At 46.0% G+C, this 25,042-nt stretch overlaps 1 protein-coding gene across 1 annotated transcript in view; it reads left to right on the top strand.

Moving 5' to 3' along the window:
• Nucleotides 1–25,042, top strand: part of LOC139384616 (unconventional myosin-IXAa-like) — a 50,460-nt gene that overhangs the window by 20,888 nt on the left and 4,530 nt on the right. The window contains 21 exon segments of the mRNA XM_071129435.1: nt 7–215; nt 848–1,391; nt 1,393–1,527; nt 1,529–2,288; nt 2,291–2,637; nt 2,639–2,736; nt 4,528–4,630; nt 5,071–5,271; nt 6,114–6,217; nt 12,459–12,589; nt 12,756–12,854; nt 12,857–12,978; nt 14,680–14,799; nt 15,838–16,026; nt 16,616–16,666; nt 17,662–17,773; nt 18,156–18,217; nt 18,347–18,539; nt 18,689–18,817; nt 19,037–19,142; nt 23,007–23,138. Coding sequence (XP_070985536.1) covers nt 7–215; nt 848–1,391; nt 1,393–1,527; nt 1,529–2,288; nt 2,291–2,637; nt 2,639–2,736; nt 4,528–4,630; nt 5,071–5,271; nt 6,114–6,217; nt 12,459–12,589; nt 12,756–12,854; nt 12,857–12,978; nt 14,680–14,799; nt 15,838–16,026; nt 16,616–16,666; nt 17,662–17,773; nt 18,156–18,217; nt 18,347–18,539; nt 18,689–18,817; nt 19,037–19,142; nt 23,007–23,138 — 3,947 coding nt within the window.

The following is a 25,042-nucleotide window of genomic DNA, read 5'->3' as shown; positions in this document are numbered from 1 at the left end:
TACAAGGAGCGCTGGAGGTTCGGGCTGTGGCGGGAGGCGGCCCTGCTGCTGCAGAGGGAGTGGAGGGCGTTGCTGAAGCGGCGAGAACGGGAGGGGGCGGCACTCGCCATCCAGACAGCCTGGCGCTGCCACATGGCCAGAGAGGCCTACCTGCGACTGCGTGGCACCATGACGCTGCTACAGGCAGTGGGCAAAGGCTACCTGGCCAGACAGAGGTAAACTAATGTGAAGTGTTGCAGAAAGTTTTAGAGCAGACGTGGTTCCCCACATGACATGAGAGTGAATAGTCTGTTCTACATATTACATTTCTATCTGCAGCTGAGCTTGCTTCATTACTGTTTCTGGATGCTTATGAATCATTATGGAAATCAATATGAAAAGCCATGGAACATTTGATGAAGGCAGTGTAGCCACAGAAGACCATCTGAACTTCCATGCCTCCATAACTTCAACTCATTGATGGAAACATTCTTGCAATGAGATTGGAAATTGCTGCAAAGTTAATTCACTGTACTTATTGGTCATAATTCTATATCCAATCCTCCTCCACGTCCAGTCGTAACTGGTGACGTGCTCGTATTCATGGCCTGCCAGCTGAAAAGTCTCCTGTTCAGATAATGTTGTTACATAAACACCCAGAACAAAGTAGCAACAGTCAGCTGAGCTAGAGGAGGACATTCTCCCATTAAGGCTGCCACTTTGAGTTCACACATTCAACAGGAAGACTGTGATATGTTTTTAAGTGTCTAGTCTGTCTTGTGTCAAGGAACAAGGAATTAAGACTCAATGAAGGTGTGGTGTTGCCTTGTGATTGGTTTAGCTGTAACCATGCCTCCTTGATTGACAGCTTCGGGCATTTGAAGGAGCAGAGACTGAGGGAGAAAGAGCAGAGGCTGAGGGAGAGAGAGAGTCAACAACAGCAGCAGCAGCTGCTGCAGAATGGACAGACGCGCCTCTCGCCAGAAGAAGACGATCTGCCAGTGAGGATCATGGGCCTGGACCTGAGCACATGGGAGGACCGCTCATACAAGGAGCGGGAAGAGAGCCTCCAGAGACTGAACAGCCAGGAGGAGAGGGTGAAAGAGGGACGAGGTGTAGAAATAGGAGGTGAGGGAGGAGTGGCGAGGGCCGCAGAGAGCTCAGGTAGGGCCCAGTCGGAACCACCGCCAGTTTCGTCGACAGCCGCTGTGGTGGTGAGAGAGAGGACCAGGACCCTGGACGAGCCCTGCCAGAGGACCACCAGGGCCAAGAGGGAGAGCCGGAGGATGAGGGAGCTGGAGCAGGCCAAGTTCAGCCTGGAGCTGCTCAAGGTGCGGGCCACAGGCAGTGGTGGGGCCTCGTCCCCCTCTGAAGAGAGGCGCTGGTCGGCCGAGCTGGCCCCCACCACCACCCCCTCCTCGCCGCTCCCCCCAGGGACCCGGAACCCCCGACAGCCAGAGCTCCAAGGGCAGCTTCGAGCTACTCAGCATGGATGACGAGATACTCAGGGAGAGTGCACCTTTGGCGGACGAGGAGGAGCTTGGTTCCCCCCCTCTCTTCTGAAGTGCAGCTGGAGCAGGCCCCGGAGGTCAGCCTCGTGTCGAAGGAGCCTCCCAGGGCTTCTGTGTCCGATGACGCCTCCCCACCTCCAAACAGTCAGAGTCAGGCCAAGCTAGAACCAGCTGCCGCCTCTCCACCTCCGCCCAAGATAGAGAACTACCTCCCTACCTTTTACGTCCCGTCAACTGATGGCAGCTTGGTCATCACCCATCGTCTTGGCGATGACTCTTCGCGGCCCCTCGAGACCGATACCACTAGTACCACCATCGTCACCAAGCAGCTCAAGTCAATCAAACAAAGGCGGGAATTGTCACGGCGACCCGTGGTTGTGGTCATCAGCATGCAGAAGGAAACCCCCCTGGATCAGGAGGAGCTCGGTGGTGCCGTCGTTCGTCTCCCCCCTGTAGAGGTTCGTGACGGGTCGGCACAAACCGGCGAATCCCCTTCATCGCCACGGCTACCAGTCCCTGCACCCGTTCCACCACTAGATCCCGCCCCAGTCATCCCCATGTCTGGCCCCACCCCTGTCCCGGCTGCCAACCAGTTGGTCCTGGAGAAGCTGGAACGACTGAACGAGGAAAAGGAGGAGAGGCAGCGGCACCTGCAGCAGCAGAACGAGCGGGAGATGATGGACCAGATCCGGAAGCAGAAGGAGGTTCTGGAGAGACAGCGGCACCACTTCGCCCAGCACGAGAGGGAACTGTTGGAGAAGCAGAGGGGTGAAGCCCTGGTCAGGATCCAGCAGAGCAGGCAGGGAGGGCCCCCCAAGCGAGTGCAACCGCAGCTACATCTACCAGGCCCCTTAGACCCAGCTCCCTTCTCATCGAGAGAGCCCCGGCTCTGGCTCCACCCTCGAGGACCCAGTCTGTGTCCGCTGCCCACGCATACCTCTCTCCTCCTGGGCCGATGGACACCCAGAGTGTCCCCATGCCCCATCCTGAGCCCAACAAGGCCCAGCCCAACCAGGCCCGGCTCCCTCCACCTCCCTCAGCCCCCAAAACAAAGACCAGGGATGGGAGACCTATTGCGGATGGCTGGGCGCCGAATTTGACCCTGGAGTCCAGAGAGGGCGGGGGAGGAGGAGCCAGAGGGAGGGTTCCCCAAGAAGGCCCCAGCTAATCAGGGCACCAGCATCAGCATGACTGACATGTCGGAAAACATCTTCTTTGCGCCCAAAGACAGAGTGGCGTTCTCTAAGTGAGTATTGAATCCAGCTATGGAGTTATCATGTACTGTAAGGACCTTAATTACCCAACTACACATGGAGTTATCATGTACTGTAGGTACCTTTACCAGCCAACTAGACATGGAGTAATCATGTACTGTAGGTACCTTAACTACCCAACTACATGGAGTTATCATGTACTGTAAGGGCCTTAACTACCCAACTAGACATGGAGTTATCATGTACTGTAAGGGCCTTAACTACCCAACTACACATGGAGTTATCATGTACTGTAAGGGCCTTAACTACCCAACTACACATGGAGTTATCATGTACTGTAAGGGCCTTAACTACCCAACTAGACATGGAGTTATCATGTACTGTAAGGGCCTTAACTACCCAACTACACATGGAGTTATCATGTACTGTAAGGGCCTGAACTACCCAACTAGACATGGAGTTATCATGTACTGTAAGGGCCTTAACTACCCAACTACACATGGAGTTATCATGTACTGTAAGGGCCTGAACTACCCAACTAGACATGGAGTTATCATGTACTGTAAGGGCCTTAACCACCCAACTACACATGGAGTTATCATGTACTGTAAGGGCCTGAACTACCCAACTAGACATGGAGTTATCATGTACTGTAAGGGCCTTAACTACCCAACTACACATGGAGTTATCATGTATTGTAAGGGCCTGAACTACCCCAACTAGACATGGAGTTATCATGTACTATAAGGGCCCTAACTACCCAACTAGACATGGAGTTATCATGTACTGTAGGTACCTTTACCAGCCAACTAGACATGGAGTTATCATGTACTGTAGGTACCTTTACCAGCCAACTACACATGGAGTTATCATGTACTGTAAGGGCCTTAACTACCCAACTACACATGGAGTTATCATGTACTGTAAGGGCCTTACCTACCCAACTACACATGGAGTTATCATGTACTGTAGGTACCTTTACCAGCCAACTAGACATGGAGTTATCATGTACTGTAGGTACCTTTACCAGCCAACTACACATGGAGTTATCATGTACTGTAGGTACCTTTACCAGCCAACTACACATGGAGTTATCATGTACTGTAGGTACCTTTACCAGCCAACTACACATGGAGTTATCATGTACTGTAGGTACCTTAACTACCCAACTAGACATGGAGTTATCATGTACTGTAGGGGCCTTAACTACCCAACTACATGGAGTTATCATGTACTGTAAGGGCTTTAACTACCCAACTAGACATTGATACACATGGGAGATTATTCCTAAAAACGTATGTCATACATCATTCTTAACCTCTGAAAAGAAACCAAGAGCCCTAATAGATGCATAGTTCACATAAAGGTTATAGAAGTTTTTTTTTAAAACATCAGAAAAATAAGTGTTGCTTGAGAATTGATTGGTTTGGAATAATTATTTACTATTTCACAGAAACTTAAAGGTACAATATGCAGAAATCGCTAATAGTTTGCCTAATTTCAGATTATGACAACAATAACTCTTATTGTAGAGAATCATTGTATCATCTAAACCGCTGTGAAATATATTTTCCATAACCAAAAATATTGTCTTTTCAGCTGTTTGAAGCTGGTGTACAAAACCCAAAGTAAAAGATGCAATACGAAAGCATAGAAATAGTGCACATAGAACCGATCTACCACTTATTAGACTTGCTTTCAATGAGAATGACAGATCTATAATTCACATATCTATGTGAAGTTGGTCAGGTCGCTCTAAAAGCTACATATTGCAGCTTTAACCCCCTCTTCATTCCCTGACTCAATGACTCTATATGTTTTAGGTTTGACAAGGAGAAGCCTGTCAATCAAGAGAAGCCTGTAGCAGTCCCAAAAGAGGGCCCCTCCTCAAGCACCAAGCCCACCATAGGACTGAGAACACAGGAGGTGAGTGAATGGCAGAACCGGTAGCATTTGTCATAATGTGTGTGTGTATTTGCATGTCCATATCAAATAATCAGACTGATAAATACATATTGTGTGTGTGTTTCTGTATGTGTTCTGAGGGTTTGCATGTGTTTACATATGGAGCAGCGTCGTCCAGGTTAGGGGAGGGTTTGGTCGGGGTTGGCCATCATTATAAAATAAGAATGTTTTCTTAGCTGACTTTCCAAGTTAAATAAAGGTTCATTTAAAAAAGACATCTTAGAGAGCGAGAGACCGACGGAATAAAAGATGGCCACACAGAGAGAAAGTTGCAGGAAAGGGAAACATCGGGGCATCCAAGACCCTGTCTAGTATCCACAGGTCCTAAAGAGGAAAGCAGCGTTCATTGGCCTGTTTGTGAGTGTGTTTCAACTGTTGTTATATCGTTTTTGGTCAACCAGGTCAACAGGGCGGGCCACAGAAAGAAAGCCCGCATGGCTCGGACACGCTCTGACTTTCTGACCCGCACGCCGACCTCCTCGCTGGGGGGCGAGTCGGAGGAGGACGAGTACGACGGAAAGCCCCCCCTCTCCTCCCCCTCCCCCTACTCCCCAACCATCCCTAAACAGGATTCCTTTGAGTGTTTCAGTGACTCAGAGATGGTAAAAGAAAACAGACCCATACCTAAACCTCGGCCTACACCCCAATTCAACTAATAGAAGTTCACATTGGGACGGCCATCTTTTTTCCCTGCTGTTAACCCTCTTCAGCACTGGCTGGGTAGACCTGCGCTACAGAGCAACTCAACTAAAACAACCTACGCTTTAACTAGATTTTTCCTTTCCTCCGAGCATAAACTGTTTCAACGATGCTAACACACTCTTCTCTTTAAAACCCGATGAAGGTTCTAGCCTAACTTAGCCTGTCTCCTCACTTCTTCACAGCCCAGAAGTGATACTCTCCTTCTCCTTTTTCCTCTCTGTCAGCATAATCAGCCATGGCATGTGTTACTGTAGCTTGTTAGCCTGTTAGCTTTCTCTTCTCACCAGTAGCCCTGCTCTCTGACCGAACCCTGGGATCCTGGGTTGAAGGTCATCGCTCAACCTTGACCTTCCTCCCTGATGATTAATTAACACACATTCCTGACCTCTTTACTTCAGCGTAACATAAACTGTCTTTATTGTGCTATCTGGCTATCCATGTTAGCTATACTGCTAGTCAGGTATGCTAGTGAAAAACTGTGAGCTATAGACAGTGTTGAATAATGTTAGACTTGAGTAAAACTGACAACTCAGGCTAGTAGAAGTGCTACATTTTGTCAAGGAATCCATTGTTGTATCTACTGGCGTGGGGGGAAATCCTCCTGTCTCCTGTGAGATAGGAAAACGTAGATGTAGAGTAACACGACTTCAGTTAGTACTGTAGATATTGAAAAGTCTCTTTTAACTGTCATATCTATTGTGTGCTGATGTCATTGACATTGTGTCATTCATTGGTGTTTCAGCCTTCCACCAGCTCTGAGGAACAGAAGAAGATACATAAGGCCATGTCATCTGGAGATCTGGCCAAAGTTGACACGATCCGCAAGAACGCCCAGTCAGATGGAAGGTTTGTTCCTATCATGGTGTCCATTGTAGTCATTTTAATACAGTATACACTGAGTGTACAAAACATTACGAACATCTTCCTAATGTTGAGTTGCATCCCTCCCTTTTGCCCTCAGAACAGCCTCAATTCGTCAGGGCATTGACTCTACAAAGTGTTGAAAGTGTTCCACAGGGATGCCAGCCCATGTTGACAGGGATGCTGGCCCATGTTGACAGGGATGCTGGCCCATGTTGACAGAGATACTGGCCCATGTTGACTCCAATGCTCCCACAGTTGTGTCAAGTTGGCTGGATGTCCTTTGGGTGGTGGACCATTCTTGATACACGTGGGAAACTGTTGAGCGTGAAAAACCCAGCAGCGTTGCAGTTCTTGACACACTCAAACTGACCACCCTGGCACCTACTACCATACCCCATTCAAAGGCACTTACATCTTTGTCTTTGCCCATTCACCCTCTAAATGGCACCACATACACAATTTTTGTCTAAATTATCTCTAGGCTTAAAAATCCTTTAACCTGTCTCCTCCCCTTCATCTACACTGATTGAAGTGGATTAAACAAATGACATCAATAAGGGATCATAACTTTCACTTGGATTCACCCAGTCAGTCTCATGGAAAGAGCAGGTGTTCCTTAATGTTTTGTGAGGTAGAGAGGCTTGATAGCCTCACTTGATTTCTTGGTTCGATTCCTCAATAATAATCTAAAGTAGTCAATACTCAATAGAAATGGTGGACATGGGTTTGCTTTTGGAGGATTATGAAGGTTGGATCTCCAACTGTGTCAAGCTGTGATTTCAAGCCATGTGCTGTTAGGGTTCAGGTTAGGGTTAATGAAGCTGTGATATGTTTCTCCTATCACCAGGGTTAGGGTTAATGAAGCTGTCGTGTGCTTCTCATGGCACCAGGGTTCAGGTTAGGGTTAATGAAGCTGTGATCTGTCTCTCCTACCACCAGGGTTAGGGTTAATAAAGCTGAGATCTGTCTCTCCTACCACCAGGGTTAGGGTTAATGAAGCTGTGATCTGTCTCTCCTACCACCAGGGTTAGGGTTAATGAAGCTGTGATCTGTCTCTCCTACCACCAGGGTTCAGGTTAGGGTTAATGAAGCTGTGATCTGTCTCTCCTACCACCAGGGTTCAGGTTAGGGTTAATGAAGCTGTGATCTGTCTCTCCTACCACCAGGGTTCAGGGTAGGGTTAATGAAGCTGTGATCTGTCTCTCCTACCACCAGGGTTAGGGTTAATGAAGCTGAGATCTGTCTCTCCTACCACCAGGGTTAGGGTTAATGAAGCTGTGATCTGTCTCTCCTACCACCAGGGTTAGGGTTAATGAAGCTGTGATCTGTCTCTCCTACCACCAGGGTTAGGGTTAATGAAGCTGTGATCTGTCTCTCCTATCACCAGGGTTAGGGTTAATGAAGCTGTGATCTGTCTCTCCTATCACCAGGGTTAGGGTTAATGAAGCTGTGATCTGTCTCTCCTACCACCAGGGTTAGGGTTAATGAAGCTCTGATCTGTCTCTCCTACCACCAGGGTTAGGATTAATGAAGCTGTGATCTGTCTCTCCCCCCACCAGGGTTAGGGTTAATGAAGCTGTGATCTGTCTCTCCCCCCACCAGGGTTAGGGTTAATGAAGCTGTGATCTGTCTCCCCACCAGGGTTAGGGTTAATGAAGCTGTGATCTGTCTCTCCTACCACCAGGGTTAGGGTTAATGAAGCTGTGATCTGTCTCTCCTACCACCAGGGTTCAGGTTAGGGTTAATGGAGCTGTGATCTGTCTCTCCTACCACCAGGGTTAGGGTAGATAAAGCTGAGATCTGTCTCTCCTACCACCAGGGTTAGGGTTAATGAAGCTGTGATCTGTCTCTCCTACCACCAGGGTTAGGGTTAATGAAGCTGTGATCTGTCTCCCCCCACCAGGGTTAGGGTTAATGAAGCTGTGATCTGTCTCTCCTACCACCAGGGTTAGGGTTAATGAAGCTGTGATCTGTCTCTCCTACCACCAGGGTTCAGGTTAGGGTTAATGGAGCTGTGATCTGTCTCTCCTACCACCAGGGTTAGGGTTAATAAAGCTGAGATCTGTCTCTCCTACCACCAGGGTTAGGGTTAATGAAGCTGTGATCTGTCTCTCCTACCACCAGGGTTAGGGTTAATGAAGCTGTGATCTGTCTCTCCTACAATCAGGGTTCAGGTTAGGGTTAATGAAGCTGTGATCTGTCTCTCCTACCACCAGGGTTCAGGTTAGGGTTAAATGAAGCTGTGATCCGTCTCTCCTACCACCAGGGTTCAGGGTAGGGTTAATGAAGCTGTGATCTGTCTCTCCTACCACCAGGGTTAGGGTTAATGAAGCTGAGATCTGTCTCTCCTACCACCAGGGTTAGGGTTAATGAAGCTGTGATCTGTCTCTCCTACCACCAGGGTTAGGGTTAATGAAGCTGTGATCTGTCTCTCCTACCACCAGGGTTAGAGTTAATGAAGCTGTGATCTGTCTCTCCTACCACCAGGGTTAGGATTAATGAAGCTGTGATCTGTCTCTCCTACCACCAGGGTTAGGGTTAATGAAGCTGTGATCTGTCTCTCCCCCCACCAGGGTTAGGGTTAATGAAGCTGAGATCTGTCTCTCCTACCACCAGGGTTCAGGTTAGGGTTAATGAAGCTGTAATCTGTCTCTCCTACCACCAGGGTTAGGGTTAATGAAGCTGAGATCTGTCTCTCCTACCACCAGGGTTAGGGTTAATGAAGCTGAGATCTGTCTCTCCTACCACCAGGGTTAGGGTTAATGAAGCTGTGATCTGTCTCTCCTACCACCAGGGTTAGGATTAATGAAGCTGAGATCTGTCTCTCCTACCACCAGGGTTAGGGTTAATGAAGCTGTGATCTGTCTCTCCTATCACCAGGGTTAGGGTTAATGAAGCTGTGATCTGTCTCTCCTATCACCAGGGTTAGGGTTAATGAAGCTGTGATCTGTCTCTCCTACCACCAGGGTTCAGGTTAGGGTTAATGAAGCTGTGATCTGTCTCTCCCCACCAGGGTTAGGGTTAATGAAGCTGAGATCTGTCTCTCCTATCACCAGAGTTAGGGTTAATGAAGCTGTGATATCTCTCCCCCCACCAGGGTTAGGGTTAATGAAGCTGCGATCTGTCTCTCCCCCCACCAGGGTTAGTGTTAATGAAGCTGAGATCTGTCTCTCCTATCACCAGGGTTAGGGTTAATGAAGCTGTGATCTGTCTCTCCTACCACCAGGGTTAGGGTTAATGAAGCTGTGATCTGTCTCTCCTACCACCAGGGTTCAGGTTAGGGTTAAATGAAGCTGTGATCTGTCTCTCCTACCACCAGGGTTCAGGGTAGGGTTAATGAAGCTGTGATCTGTCTCTCCTACCACCAGGTTTAGCGTTAATGAAGCTGAGATCTGTCTCTCCTACCACCAGGGTTAGGGTTAATGAAGCTGTGATCTGTCTCTCCTACCACCAGGGTTAGGGTTAATGAAGCTGTGATCTGTTTCTCCTACCACCAGGGTTAGAGTTAATGAAGCTGTGATCTGTCTCTCCTACCACCAGGGTTAGGATTAATTAAGCTGTGATCTGTCTCTCCTACCACCAGGGTTAGGGTTAATGAAGCTGTGATCTGTCTCTCCCCCACCAGGGTTAGGGTTAATGAAGCTGTGATCTGTCTCTCCTACCACCAGGGTTCAGGTTAGGGTTAATGAAGCTGTGATCTGTCTCTCCTACCACCAGGGTTAGGTTTAATGAAGCTGAGATCTGTCTCTCCTACCACCAGGGTTAGGGTTAATGAAGCTGTGATCTGTCTCTCCTACCACCAGGGTTAGGATTAATGAAGCTGTGATCTGTCTCTCCCCCCACCAGTGTTAGGGTTAATGAAGCTGTGATCTGTCTCTCCCCCACCAGGGTTAGGGTTAATGAGAGTTGAGATCTGTCTCTCCTACCACCAGGGGCCAGGTTAGGGTTAATGAAGCTGTGATCTGTCTCTCCCACCAGGGTTAGGGTTAATGAAGCTGTGATCTGTCTCTCCCCACCAGGGTTAGGGTTAATGAAGCTGAGATCTGTCTCTCCTACCACCAGGGTTAGGGTTAATGAAGCTGTGCTCTGTCTCTCCCCCCACCAGGGTTAGGGTTAATGAAGCTGAGATCTGTCTCTCCTACCACCAGGGTTAGGGTTAATGAAGCTGTGATCTGCCTCTCCTATCACCAGGGTTAGGGTTAATGAAGCTGTGATCTGTCTCTCCTACCACCAGGGGCCAGGTTAGGGTTAATGAAGCTGTGATCTGTCTCTCCCCCCACCAGGGTTAGGGTTAATGAAGCTGAGAGATGTCTCTCCTATCACCAGAGTTAGGGTTAATGAAGCTGTGATATCTCTCCCCCCACCAGGGTTAGGGTTAATGAAGCTGCGATCTGTCTCTCCTCCCACCAGGGTTAGGGTTAATGAAGCTGTGATCTGTCTCTCCTACCACCAGGGTTAGGGTTAATGAAGCTGTGATCTGTCTCTCCTACCACCAGGGTTAGGGTTAATGAAGCTGTGATCTGTCTCTCCTACCACCAGGGTTAGGGTTAATGAAGCTGTGATCTGTTTCTCCTAGAGTTAATCTATGATCCGTCTCTACCCCCACCAGGGTTCAGATTAGGGTTAATGAATCTGTGATCTCTCTCCCCCCACCAGGGTTCAGATTAGGGTTAATGAATCTGTGATCTGTCTCCTCCCCATTTTTTTTTATTTTTATTTATTTCACCTTTATTTAACCAGGTAGGCTAGTTGAGAACAAGTTCTCATTTGCAACTGCGACCTGGCCAAGATAAGGCATAGCAGTGTGAACAGACAACACAGAGTTACACATGGAGTAAACAATTAACAAGTCAATAACACAGTAGAAAAAAGGGGAGTCTATATATACATTGTGTGCAAAAGGCATGAGAAGGTAGGCAAATAATTACAATTATGCAGATTAACACTGGAGTGATAAATGATCAGATGGTTATGTACAGGTAGAGATATTGGTGTGCAAAAGAGCAGAAAAATAAATAAATAAAAACAGTATGGGGATGAGGTAGGTGAAAATGGGTGGGCTATTTACCAATAGACTATGTACAGCTGCAGCGATCGGTTAGCTGCTCAGATAGCAGATGTTTGAAGTTGGTGAGGGAGATAAAAGTCTCCAACTTCAGCGATTTTTGCAATTCGTTCCAGTCACAGGCAGCAGAGAACTGGAACGAAAGGCGGCCAAATGAGGTGTTGGCTTTAGGGATGATCAGTGAGATACACCTGCTGGAGCGCGTGCTACGGATGGGTGTTGCCATCGTAACCAGTGAACTGAGATAAGGCGGAGCTTTACCTAGCATGGACTTGTAGATGACCTGGAGCCAGTGGGTCTGGCGACGAATATGTAGCGAGGGCCAGCCGACTAGAGCATACAAGTCGCAGTGGTGGGTGGTATAAGGTGCTTTAGTGACAAAACGGATGGCACTGTGATAAACTGCATCCAGTTTGCTGAGTAGAGTGTTGGAAGCAATTTTGTAGATGACATCGCCGAAGTCGAGGATCGGTAGGATAGTCAGTTTTACTAGGGTAAGTTTGGCGGCGTGAGTGAAGGAGGCTTTGTTGCGGAATAGAAAGCCGACTCTTGATTTGATTTTCGATTGGAGATGTTTGATATGGGTCTGGAAGGAGAGTTTAGAGTCTAGCCAGACACCTAGGTACTTATAGATGTCCACATATTCAAGGTCGGAACCATCCAGGGTGGTGATGCTGGTCAGGCGTGCGGGTGCAGGCAGCGAACGGTTGAAAAGCATGCATTTGGTTTTACTAGCGTTTAAGAGCAGTTGGAGGCCACGGAAGGAGTGCTGTATGGCATTGAAGCTCGTTTGGAGGTTAGATAGCACAGTGTCCAAGGACGGGCCAGAAGTATATAGAATGGTGTCGTCTGCGTAGAGGTGGATCAGGGAATCGCCCGCAGCATGAGAAACATCATTGATATATACAGAGAAAAGAGTCGGCCCGAGAATTGAACCCTGTGGCACCCCCATAGAGACTGCCAGAGGACCGGACAGCATGCCCTCCGATTTGACACACTGAACTCTGTCTGCAAAGTAATTGGTGAACCAGGCAAGGCAGTCATCCGAAAAACCGAGGCTACTGAGTCTGCCGATAAGAATACGGTGATTGACAGAGTCGAAAGCCTTGGGGTTCAGATTAGGGTTAATGAATCTGTGATCTCTCTCTCCCCCACCAGGGTTCGTGGTAAGATGCGTTTCTGGGGCAAAACGAAGCAGGGTGAGAAGAAGTCGTCCAGAGAGAAGCTGTTCTGTGGAGGTGACTCCATGGATGCAGATGACGGAGACACGGGGCCACTGCTAGGAGAAGGTGAGGGAGGGTTAAAGGTCATGTGGGGTTCAGCAGGTTTAACTGTCAGACGAAGACACAGTGAAGATCACTACCAAACTTAATAAGGGAGTCTAGAAGACTTGAACGAAAGGCGTTAGACTTACTATGCTGCTACTCTGTCTGTCTCTCCATCCCTCCCTCCCAGCAGGACAGGATTACATGTCACCGCCTCGTAGTCCAGACATGACCCTGGAGCGGGGGGCCAAGGAGTTCAAGGAGAACAAGGAGCCCTCGCCAAAAGTGAAGGGCGGCGTAGCGTCAAGATTAGCAGTGTTGCCCTAGAGCCTGCCCAGTGGGGGAACGATGCACTGCAGATCCTCACCTGCACCAACGACTACAGGAGCATGAACGACTTCCTCATGAAGAAGGTACACACACACAGTCACAAAGACACACGCACCCACAGACACACACACACACCAACACAATCACCCATCCAGACACGCACCCACCCAAACACACGCACGCACGCACCCACACACACACACACACACCCAACCACACACACACGCACCCACCCACACACGCACCCACCCACACAAAGACACACCCACCCATACACACACAGAAATATGCAGGCATATGCATTGTGGTGTAAAGTACTTATGTACTTTAAAGTACTACATAAGTAGGTTTTTTAGGGTACTTTGCTATTTATATTTTTGACTACTTTTACTTCATTACATTCCTGAATAAATTTTTACTCCCTACATTTTACCTGACACCCAAAAGTACTCGTTACATTTTAAGTGCTTAGCAGGACAGGAAAATGGTCCAATTACGGATTTCTCAAGAGAACACGTGGTCCTCCCTGCGGCCTCTGATCTGGCAGACTCACTAAACACACATGCATCTTTTATAAATGATGTCAGTGTTGGAGTGTGCCCCGGGTTATCCTTCCTTTTTTAAACAAGAAAACCGTGCCATCTGCTTTGCTTAATATAAGGAATTTTAAATCATGTATACTTTTTATTTTACTTTTGATACTTCAGTATATTTTCAACCGAATACTTTTAGACTTTTTTCTCAAGTAGTATTTTACTGGGTGACTTTTACTTTTTCACTTTTACTTTCACTTTTAACTTTCTATTAAGGTATCTTTACTTTTATTCAAGTATGACAATTGGGTACTTTTTCCACCACTGTATATGCAGACTCGCACACATGGACACAAAGCGCACACATGGACACAAAGCGCACACATGGACACAAAGCGCACACATGGACACAAAGCGCACACATGGACACAAAGCGCACACATGGACACAAAGCGCACACATGGACACAAAGCGCACACATGGACACAAAGCGCACACATGGACACAAAGCGCACACATGGACACAAAGCGCACACATGGACACAAAGCGCACACATGGACACAAAGCGCACACATGGACACAAAGCGCACACATGGACACAAAGCGCACACATGGACACAAAGCGCACACATGGACACAAAGCGCACACATGGACACAAAGCGCACACATGGACACAAAGCGCACACATGGACACAAAGCGCACACATGGACACAAAGCGCACACATGGACACAAAGCGCACACATGGACACAAAGCGCACACATGGACACAAAGCGCACACATGGACACAAAGCGCACACATGGACACAAAGCGCACACATGGACACAAAGCGCACACATGGACACAAAGCGCACACATGGACACAAAGCGCACACATGGACACAAAGCGCACACATGGACACAAAGCGCACACATGGACACAAAGCGCACACACACACACACACACACACACACACACACACACACACACACACACACACACACACACACACACACACACACACACACACACACACATATAGATACAGATGAAGAAAGAGTGTTATTACAACAGCACGAGGAAGGTAGAGCTTTCAGGTTGGTTACCAATATAAATCCTCTCTTTGAATGTTGAGCTTTGAACAATGATGCTTCTGAATATCGGTGTTGAGGTTGTCCAGTGTCCAGACTGATGTGGTTTTATAATGCTCATGTACTGAAGCCCGAGAGAACCCTTTTTTATCAAGCAGTTGTTTTTGTTTCGTTTAGATCAGTGACCTGGTGGCTGAGGACGGCGGTAAGAAAGACACAATGGTGGACGTGGTGTTTAAAAAGGCCTTGAAGGAGTTCCGCCTCAATATCTTCAACTCCTACTCTACAGCTCTAGCGGTTAGTACAGTAGTGCAACAACCCTGAATCCCAGGCTTCCTAATACCGTTGTATTTACATGGCTAGTAGTTACATGGTAACTACTTTACAGTAGTGTTCTTAATGCCTATGTATTTAAATGGCAGTAGTTACATGGTAACTACTTTACAGTAGTGTCCTTAATGACTATGTATTTAAATGGCAGTAGTTACATGGTAACTACTTTACAGTAGTGTCCTTAATGACTATGTATTTAAATGGCAGTAGTTACATGGTAACTACTTTACAGTAGTGTCCTTAATGACTATGTATTTAAATGGCAGTAGTTACATGGTAACTACTTTACAGTAGTGTCCTTAATGACTATGTATTTACATGGCTTGTAGTTACATGGTAACTACTTTACAGTAGTGTCCTTACTGACTATGTATTTAAATGGCAGTAGTTAAATGGTAACTACTTTACAGTAGTGTCCTTAATGACTATGTATTTCAATGGCAGTAGTTACATGGTAACTACTTTACAGTAGTGTCCTTAATGACTATGTATTTAAATGGCAGTAGTTACATGGTAACACACGCACGCACCCACGCACGCAGTAGTTACATGGTAACTACTTTACAGTAGTGTCCTTAATGCCTATGTATTTAAATGGCAGTAGTTACATGGTAACTACTTTACAGTAGTGTCCTTAATGACTATGTATTTAAATGGCAGTAGTTACATGGTAACTACTTTACAGTAGTGTCCTTAATGACTATGTATTTACATGGCTTGTAGTTACATGGTAACTACTTTACAGTAGTGTCCTTAATGACTATGTATTTACATGGCTTGTAGTTACATGGTAACTACTTTACAGTAGTGTCCTTAATGACTATGTATTTACATGGCTTGTAGTTACATGGTAACTACTTTACAGTAGTGTCCTTAATGACTATGTATTTACATGGCTTGTAGTTACATGGTAACTACTTTACAGTAGTGTCCTTAATGCCTATGTATTTACATGGCAGTAGTTAGCATCATGATTTTGATGTAACCCTCTGTGTTCTCCAGATGGATGATGGGAAGAGTATCCGCTATAAGGACCTATACGCCCTGTTCGAGCAGATCCTGGAGAAGACCATGCGCCTGGAGCAGAGGGACTGGAGCGAGTCGCCCGTCAAGGTCTGGGTCAACACCTTCAAGATCTTTCTGGATGAGTTCATGACCGAGTACAAGCCCATGGACAGCACCATCAGCAAGGTACCACCTCCACCACTGACCTTCTGTCTGGTGCAATTGATTGTTATTGCAGCCATTGGCTATGTAGCTAAGCATCACACTGTACTGTATGCAGTCTGAGCTAAAACCATGGTTTAGGTGGGCTGGCAGTTATATTGGTAGCTGAAACCGAGGTTTAGGTGGGTTTAGATGAAGCCGTGGTTTAGGTGGGCCAGCAGTAATGTTGGTAGATGAAACCGTGGTTTAGGTGGGCCAGCAGTAATGTTGGTAGATGAAACCGTGGTTTAGGTGAGCTAGCAGTAATGTTGGTAGATGAAGCCGTGGTTTAGCTGGGCTAGCAGCAGTGTGTGTGTGTGGGTGGACAGGTACAGCATTGCTACAGTGGCCTGGTTAGCTATTGGTGCTAACTACTTCCAACACCCAGGTGGCTAATTCAAACACTACAGGTCACATGAAGCCCTTGGCTACTATACTAAGCCCCTCTAAAAGAGAGTGTCCGCTGGAAAAGAGCATCGTGGTCTTTACGATCTTAGTAATTGATAAGCTACCAGGGTATTACAGTATTTGTTGTTGTTTTTAGAGCTCTGTTATATTTGGTTGTCTTTCCCAGCAGGTCCCCAAAACCGAGCGAAAGAAGAGGAGGAAAAAGGATGCTGACATTGTGAGTGCCTGCTCTTACTGTTTTTTTAAACTAGTAGTCAACCGTTTTGGTATGAGACTGAAGCCAGACTGATCTTAAAGGTATAGTCAGTGGGGGCCTCCCGAGTGGCGCAGTGGTCTAAGGCACTGCATCACAGTGCTAGCTGTGCCACTAGAGATTCTGGGATCGAGTCCAGACTCTGTCGCACCCGGCCGCGACCGGGAGACCCATGGGGTGGCGCACAATTAGCCCAGCGTCGTCCGGGTTAGGGGAGAGTTTGGCCGGCAGGGATGTCCTTGTCCCATCGCGCACTAGTGTCTCCTATGGTGGGCTGGGCGCAGTGCACGCAGACACGGTCACCAGGTGTTTCCTCCAACACATTGGTGTGGCTGGCTTCCGGGTTAAGTGGGCATTGTGTCAAGAAGCATTGCGGTTGGGTTGTGTTTCGGAGGATGCACGGCTCTCGACCTTCGCCGCTCCCGAGTCCATACGGGAGTTGCAGCGATGAGACAAGACTGTAACTACCAATTGGACACCACGAAATTGGGGAGAAAAAGCGGTAAAAAAATAAAAAAATCCAAATAAAAAATATATATAATTAAATGTAAAAAATGGTATAGTCAGTGATGCACGAAGTAAACAGAAATATCGGGGCAATTTCCGCAACAACTAAAAGCATTGAAGCACGAGGCGAAAGTTCTCCGCTGTTTTGTTCCCGCAGCTATCACACTGTAGCAGATTGAACCGTGGACATGCGCAGATACTCTGTGATACTCTGATATTCTGTGAGTGCATCGTCTTGCATTGCACTACTATGCAACATCTGCGTTGCTGCTCGTCTCCATTTAAAACATATTAACCACCTGTCAGCAATGCTTCTATCTGTCCTTTAGAGAAAAAAAGGAAATAGGCTAGTAACTAGAATACACAGGAGAGTCAGAGACAATAGAAAGCATTCATGTCAACATAAACTCTCCTTGGCTCTTTTCTCACCTGCTCTCTGCTGCCCCCTACAGGTGGAGGAACACAATGGCCACATCTTCAAGGCCACCCAGTACAGTATCCCCACCTACTGCGAGTACTGCTCCTCTCTCATCTGGATGATGGACAGGGCCTGCGTCTGCAAATGTGAGTACTCGTGCGCACACACACACACACACACACAATACAGACACACACACACACACACACACGTTATTACTGTGCATGACCTCAGCGGCCCTTTGGCCAAGCCTTGAGCTGTGGCCCCTCCTAACCCCTCCTACTAATCAGATTGTGTTCAACTGGACTCATGTGGTCTGCAGCTCCTTATCCTCCACAGTTTTCTCAAGCAGCAGTCAGAAAGGATGTTTTCTCCTCCCTGGTCAATGTTGCATCTGTCTCTTAGTCCTGTAGTCAGTTAGTTAGCGGCCATAACCTTTTGTTTTTCTTCCCATGTTAACAATGCGGAGGCACTGTCTTTCCGTCGAAAATGGCGCTGACTTGCATTTCTCTGGCTGTGTTTATCCAGTGTGTCGCTATGCCTGCCACAGAAAGTGCTGCCTGAAGTTGACCACCAAATGCAGCAAAAAGGTAAGGCTACCACGACTAGATCAACGTAGATTGATATTTATTAGGTAGAAGCTGTGTGTGTGTCCGTGTTTGTGTGTGTGTGTCCACTTGCGCTCCTACATCTCTTTTTGTGTCTGTGTGTGTGCGCAGTACGACCCAGAGCTGTCGTCCAGGCAGTTTGGGGTGGAGGTGTCCCGTCTGACCAACGAGGAGAGGACAGTGCCCCTGGTTGTGGAGAAGCTCATCAACTACATTGAGATGCACGGCCTCTACACCGAGGGCATCTACAGGAAGTCTGGCTCCACCAATAAGATCAAAGAGCTCAAGCAGGGACTGGACACAGGTACTGTATACATGCTAACAAAGACCAGGGTGAGGCACCTAGTTACACTAATGGCTATTTTCAAATGAAAATGTCAACACTATGGCTGAAGATAACTTGAACCCGGGATGCTTGTTTCATTCTGACATTTTGGCTGTTTGTCCACACAGACGTGAACAACATGAACCTGGATGACTACAACATCCACGTTATCGCTAGTGTCTTCAAGCAGTGGCTCCGGGACTTACCCAATCCGCTTATGACCTTTGAACTATACGAGGAGTTCCTCCGCGCCATGTGTAAATACTCCGACCTTCCTGTCATTCTAATTTCTGATAAATGTATACTCCTTACTTATTTTATTTATGTATGTAGTTCCACATCATTGTTGGACATTGCAAATAACTTCTCTCACTGACCTACAACAAGATATTTTATTTCAGATGAATATATCAAAAACGGATTCAAAACCCCATGAAAAATGTCATCAATATGTTTGGTGGTGAATATGTTTACAGGCCTGCAGGACAAGAAGGAGGTGATTCGAGGGGTCTACTCTATTATCGACCAGCTCAGTAGAACTCACCTCAACACTCTGGAACGGCTCTTCTTCCACCTAGTTAGGTAACAGACTTTCTCCTCCCTCTATTGCACTAGTATCTGCTGTAGCATTTGTTCGTCACGTCAAATCAAAAGGAAAATGCCCAGAAGATTCGTCCAATAACAGAACATTTCTGTAATGTCCTAACTCTTCAGCCTGTCACCTTTAGTAAGAAGTTGGAACCAAACTTTACACATGTGTTATACTACAGTGCCTTCACAAATGATTCAAACCCTTTGACTTATTCCACATTTTGTTGTTACAGCCTTAATTCAAAATGGTTGAAATATTTTTTTCCCCTCATCCATCTACACACACTACCCCATAATGAAAAAGTGAAAACATGTTTTTATTTTTTTATTTTAGCAAATGTATTGAAAATGAAATACAGAAATATGTAATTTACATACAGGACCAGTCAAAAGATTGGACACACCTACTCATTCAAGGGTTTTCTTTATTTGTACTATTTTCTCCGTTGTAGAATAATAGTGAAGACATCCAAACGATTAAATAACACATATGGAATCATGTAATAACCAAAAAAGTGTTAAACAAATCAAAATATATTTATATTTTAGATTCTTCGAAGTAGTCACCCTTTGCCTTGATGACAGCTTTGCACACTCTTGGCATTCTCTCAGCCAGGCACCTGGAATGCTTTTCCAACAGTCTTGAAGGAGTTCCCACATATGCTGAGCACTTGTTGGCTGCTTTTTATTCACTCTGCGGTCCAAACCATCTCAATTGGGTTAAGGTTGGGTGATTGTGGAGGCCAGATCATCTGATGCAGCACTCCATCACTATCCTTCTTGGTCAAATAGCCCTTACACAGTCTGGTGGTGTGTGTTGGGTCATTGTCCTGTTGAAAAGTAAATGATTGTCCCACTAAGCGCAAATCAGAGGGGATAACATCACTTCAGAATGCTGTGGTAGACATGCTGAATTCTAAATAAATCACTGACAGAGTCACCAGCAAAGCACCCCCACAGCATCACACCTCCTCCTCATGCTTCACGGTGGGAACCACACATGCAGAGATCATCCGTTCACCTACTCTGCATCTCACAAAGACACGGCGGTTGAAAGCAAAAATGGAACATTTGGACTCATCAGACCAAAGGACAGATTTCCGACAGTCTAATGTCCATTGCTTGTGTTTCTTGGCCCAAGCAAGTCTCTTCTTTATTGGTGTCCTTTTAGTAGTGGTTTCTTTGCAGCAATTTGACCATGAAGGCCTGATTTACACAGTCTCCTCTGAACAGTTGATGTTGAGATGTGTCTGTTACTTTAACTCTGTGAAGAATTTATTTGGGCTGCAATCTGTGGTGCAGTTAACTCTAATGAAGTTATCCTCTGCAGCAGAGGTAACTCTGGGTCTTCCTTTCCGGTGGTGGTCCTCATGAGAGCCAGTTTCATCATAGCGCTTGATGGTTTTTGTGACTGCACTTTTGTGACTGAAGAAATGTTCAAAGTTCGTGACATTTTCTGTATTTTTTATTTATTTTTTTATTTCATCTTTATTTAACCAGGTAGGCCAGTTGAGAACAAGTTCTCATTTGCAACTGCAACCTGGCCAAGATAAAGTAAAGCAATGCGACAAAAACAACAGCAGAGTTACACATGGAATAAACAAAAGTACAGTCAATAACACAATATGTGCAAGTAGACATATAGGTGTGCAAAAGAGCAAAAAAAGTAAATAAAAACAATATGGAGATGAGGTAGGTAATTGGATGGGCTATTTACAGATGGGCTATGTACAGCTGCTGCGATCGGTTAGCTGCTCAGATAGCTGATGCTTAAAGTTAGTGAGGGAGATATGAGTCACCAGCTTCAGTGATTTTTGCAATTCGTTCCAGTCATTGGCAGCAGAGAACTGGAAGGAAAGGTTACCAAAGGAGGCTTTGGAGGTGACCAGAGAAATATACCTGCTGGAGAGTGTGCTACGGGTGAGTGTTGTTATGGTGGCCAGTGAGCTGAGATAAGGCGGGGCTTTACCTAGCAAAGACTTATAGATGACCAAGAGCCAGTGGGTCTGGCGACGAATATGCAGCGGGGGCCAACCGACGAGAGCATACAGGTCGCAGTGGTGGGTGGTATATGGGGCTTTGGTGACCAAACGGATGGCACTGTGATAGACTGTATTGACTGACGTTCATGTCTTAAAGTAATGGTGGACTGTCGTTTCTCTTTGCTTATTTGAGTTGTTCTTGCCATAATATGGACTTAGCCCTATTTGGTAAAAGACTATCTTCTGTATACCACCACTGCCTTATCACAACACAACTGATTGACTCGCATTAAGGAGGAAATCAATTCCACAAATTAACTTTTAACAAGGCACACCTGTTAATTAAAATGCATTGGTGGTGAATGTGTTTTCAGGCTTGCAGGACAAGAAGGTTGAGAGAATGCCAAGAGTGTGCAAAGCTGTCATCAAGGCAAATGGTGGCTACTTTGAAGAATCTCAAAAATAAAACATTTTTCATTTAATTTAACACTTTTTGGTTACTACATGATTCCATATGCTATTTCATAGTTTTGATGATTTATTCTACAATGTAGAAAATAGTAAAAAATCAAGAAAAACCCTGGAATGAGTAAGAGTATCCAAACTTTCGACTGGTACTGTAAGTATTCACACCCCTGAGTCAATACATGTTAGAATCACCTTTGGCAGAGATTACAGCTGTGAGTCTTTCTGGGTAAGTCTCTAAGAGCTTTGCACACCAGGATTGTACAATATTCTTCAAGCTCTGTCAAGTTGGTGGTTGATCTCTGCTAGGCAGCCATTTTCAAGTCTTTCCATTAGATTTTCAAGACGATTTTACGTCTGTAACTGTAACTAGGCCACTCAGGAACATTCCATGTCAATCTTGGTAAGCAACTCGTGTATATTTGTTTTTTAGGTTATTGTACTGAAAAGTACATTTTTCTCCCAGTGTCTGTTGGAAAGCAGACTGAACCAGGTTTTCCTCCAAGGTTTTGCCTGTGCTAAGCTCTATTCCATGTATTTGTATTATTTTTAAACTCTCTAGTCCTTGTCGATGAAAAGCATACCCATAATATGATGCAGCCAACACCATGCTTGAAAATATAAAGAGTCGTGCCTTTTTACGAACAGGATGCATGTTTTATTCTGTACAGCCTCGTGTTCCCTCCTGTCATTTAGGTTAGTATTGTGGAGTAACTACAATGTTGTTGATCCATCTTCCGTTTTCTCTCTTCACAGCTATTAAACTCTATAACTGTTTTAAAATCACCGTTGGCCTCATGGTGAAATCCCAGGGTGGTTTCCTTCCTCTCCGGCAACTGTAATAGGAAGGAGTGTATTGATACATACACCACCCAAAGTGTAGCTAATAACTTCACCATGCTCAAAGGGATATTCAATGTCTGCTTTTGTTTTGTTTTACCCATCTATCAACACTTTGCGAGGCATTGGAAAACATCTCTGGTCTTTGATTGAATCTTTGTTTGAAATTCACTGCTCAACTGAGGGACCTTAAAGATAATTGTATGTGTGGGGTACAGAGATTAGGTAGTCATTCAAAAATCATGTTAAACACTATTATTACACACAGACTCCATGCAACTTATTATTTTTCTCCTGCATTTATTTATGCTTACCATAACAAAGGGGTTGAATAGTTATTGACTCAAAAATGTTCAGCTTTTCATTTTTAATACATTAAAAAAAATATATAGATGTAAAAACATAATTCCACTTTGACATTATGGGGTATTGTGTGTAGGCCAGTGACTCAAAATCTCAATTCAATCTCATTTTAAATTCAGGCTATAAACCAACAGCATGTAGAACAAGTCAAGAGGTGTTATGAATACTTTCTGAAGGCCCTGTTTTTGTTTGGTGTATTCTCCAGGATCGCAGGGCAGGAGGACACCAACCGTATGTCGGCCAACGCCATAGCCATCGTCTTCGCCCCCTGCATCCTCCGCTGCCCCGACACCATCGACCCCCTGCAGAGTGTCCAGGACATCGGCAAGACCACAGCGTGAGACCACAATCCTACTGCTGCTAATATAGTATCCTACTAATGCTGCTACTATAGTATCCTACTACTGCTGCTACTATAGTATCCTGCTGCTGCTACTATAGAATCCTGCTGCTGCTATAGTATCCTGCTGCTGCTGCTGCTGTAGTATGCTGCTGCTGCTACTGCTATAGTATCCTGCTGCTGCTACTATAGTATCCTGCTGCTGCTACTATAGAATCCTGCTGCTGCTATAGTATCCTGCTGCTGCTGCTGCTGCTGTAGTATGCTGCTGCTGCTACTGCTATAGTATCCTGCTGCTGCTACTATAGTATCCTGCTGCTGCTACTATAGAATCCTGCTGCTGCTGCTACTATAGTATCCTGCTGCTGCTGCTATAGTATCCTGCTGCTGCTGCTATAGTATCCTGCTGCTGCTGCTATAGTATCCTGCTGCTGCTACTATAGTATCCTACTACTGCTGCTACTATAGAATCCTGCTGCTGCTACTATAGTATCCTGCTGCTGCTGCTACTATAGTATCCTGCTGCTGCTACTGTAGTATCCTGCTGCTACTATAGTATCCTACTACTGCTGCTACTATAGAATCCTGCTGCTGCTGCTACTATAGTATCCTGCTGCTGCTACTATAGTATCCTGCTGCTACTATAGAATCCTGCTGCTACTATAGTATCCTGCTGCTGCTACTATAGTATCCTGCTGCTGCTACTATAGTATCCTGCTGCTGCTACTATAGAATCCTGCTGCTGCTATAGTATCCTGCTGCTGCTGCTACTGCTATAGTATCCTGCTGCTGCTACTATAGTATCCTGCTGCTGCTACTATAGAATCCTGCTGCTGCTGCTACTATAGTATCCTGCTGCTGCTACTATAGTATCCTGCTGCTGCTACTATAGTATCCTACTACTGCTGCTACTATAGAATCCTGCTGCTGCTACTATAGTATCCTACTACTGCTGCTACTATAGAATCCTGCTGCTGCTGCTACTATAGTATCCTGCTGCTGCTACTGTAGTATCCTGCTGCTACTATAGTATCCTACTACTGCTGCTACTATAGAATCCTGCTGCTGCTGCTACTATAGTATCCTGCTGCTGCTACTATAGTATCCTGCTGCTACTATAGTATCCTGCTGCTGCTATAGTATCCTACTGCTGCTGCTATAGTATCCTGCTGCTGCTACTATAGTATCCTGCTGCTGCTGCTATAGTATCCTGCTGCTGCTGTTATAGTATCCTGCTGCTGCTGTTATAGTATCCTGCTGCTGCTGCTATAGTATCATGCTGCTGCTGCTATAGTATCATGCTGCTGCTGTTATAGTATCCTGCTGCTGTTATAGTATCCTACTGCTGCTGCTATAGTATCCTGCTGCTGTTATAGTATCCTGCTGCTACTATAGTATCCTGCTGCTGCTACTATAGTATCCTGCTGCTGCTACTATAGTATCCTGCTGCTGCTACTATAGTATCCTGCTGCTGCTACTATAGTATCCTGCTGCTGCTACTATAGTATCCTGCTGCTGCTACTATAGTATACTGCTGCTGCTGTTATAGTATCCTGCTGCTGCTACTATAGTATCCTGCTGCTGCTACTATAGTATCCTGCTGCTGCTACTATAGTATCCTGCTGCTGCTACTATAGTATCCTGCTGCTGCTGTTATAGTATCCTGCTGTTATAGTATCCTGCTGCTGCTACTATAGTATCCTGCTGCTGCTACTATAGTATCCTGCTGCTGCTGTTATAGTATCCTGCTGCTGCTGTTATAGTATCCTGCTGCTGCTGTTATAGTATCCTACTGCTGCTGTTATAGTATCCTGCTGCTGCTACTATAGTATCCTGCTGCTGCTGTTATAGTATCCTACTGCTGCTACTATAGTATCCTACTGCTGCTACTATAGTATCCT

This window comes from Oncorhynchus clarkii, chromosome 26 (assembly GCF_045791955.1).
Source record: "Oncorhynchus clarkii lewisi isolate Uvic-CL-2024 chromosome 26, UVic_Ocla_1.0, whole genome shotgun sequence".
NCBI lineage: Eukaryota > Metazoa > Chordata > Actinopteri > Salmoniformes > Salmonidae > Oncorhynchus > Oncorhynchus clarkii.
This window is presented reverse-complemented; position numbering and strand designations above follow the sequence as displayed.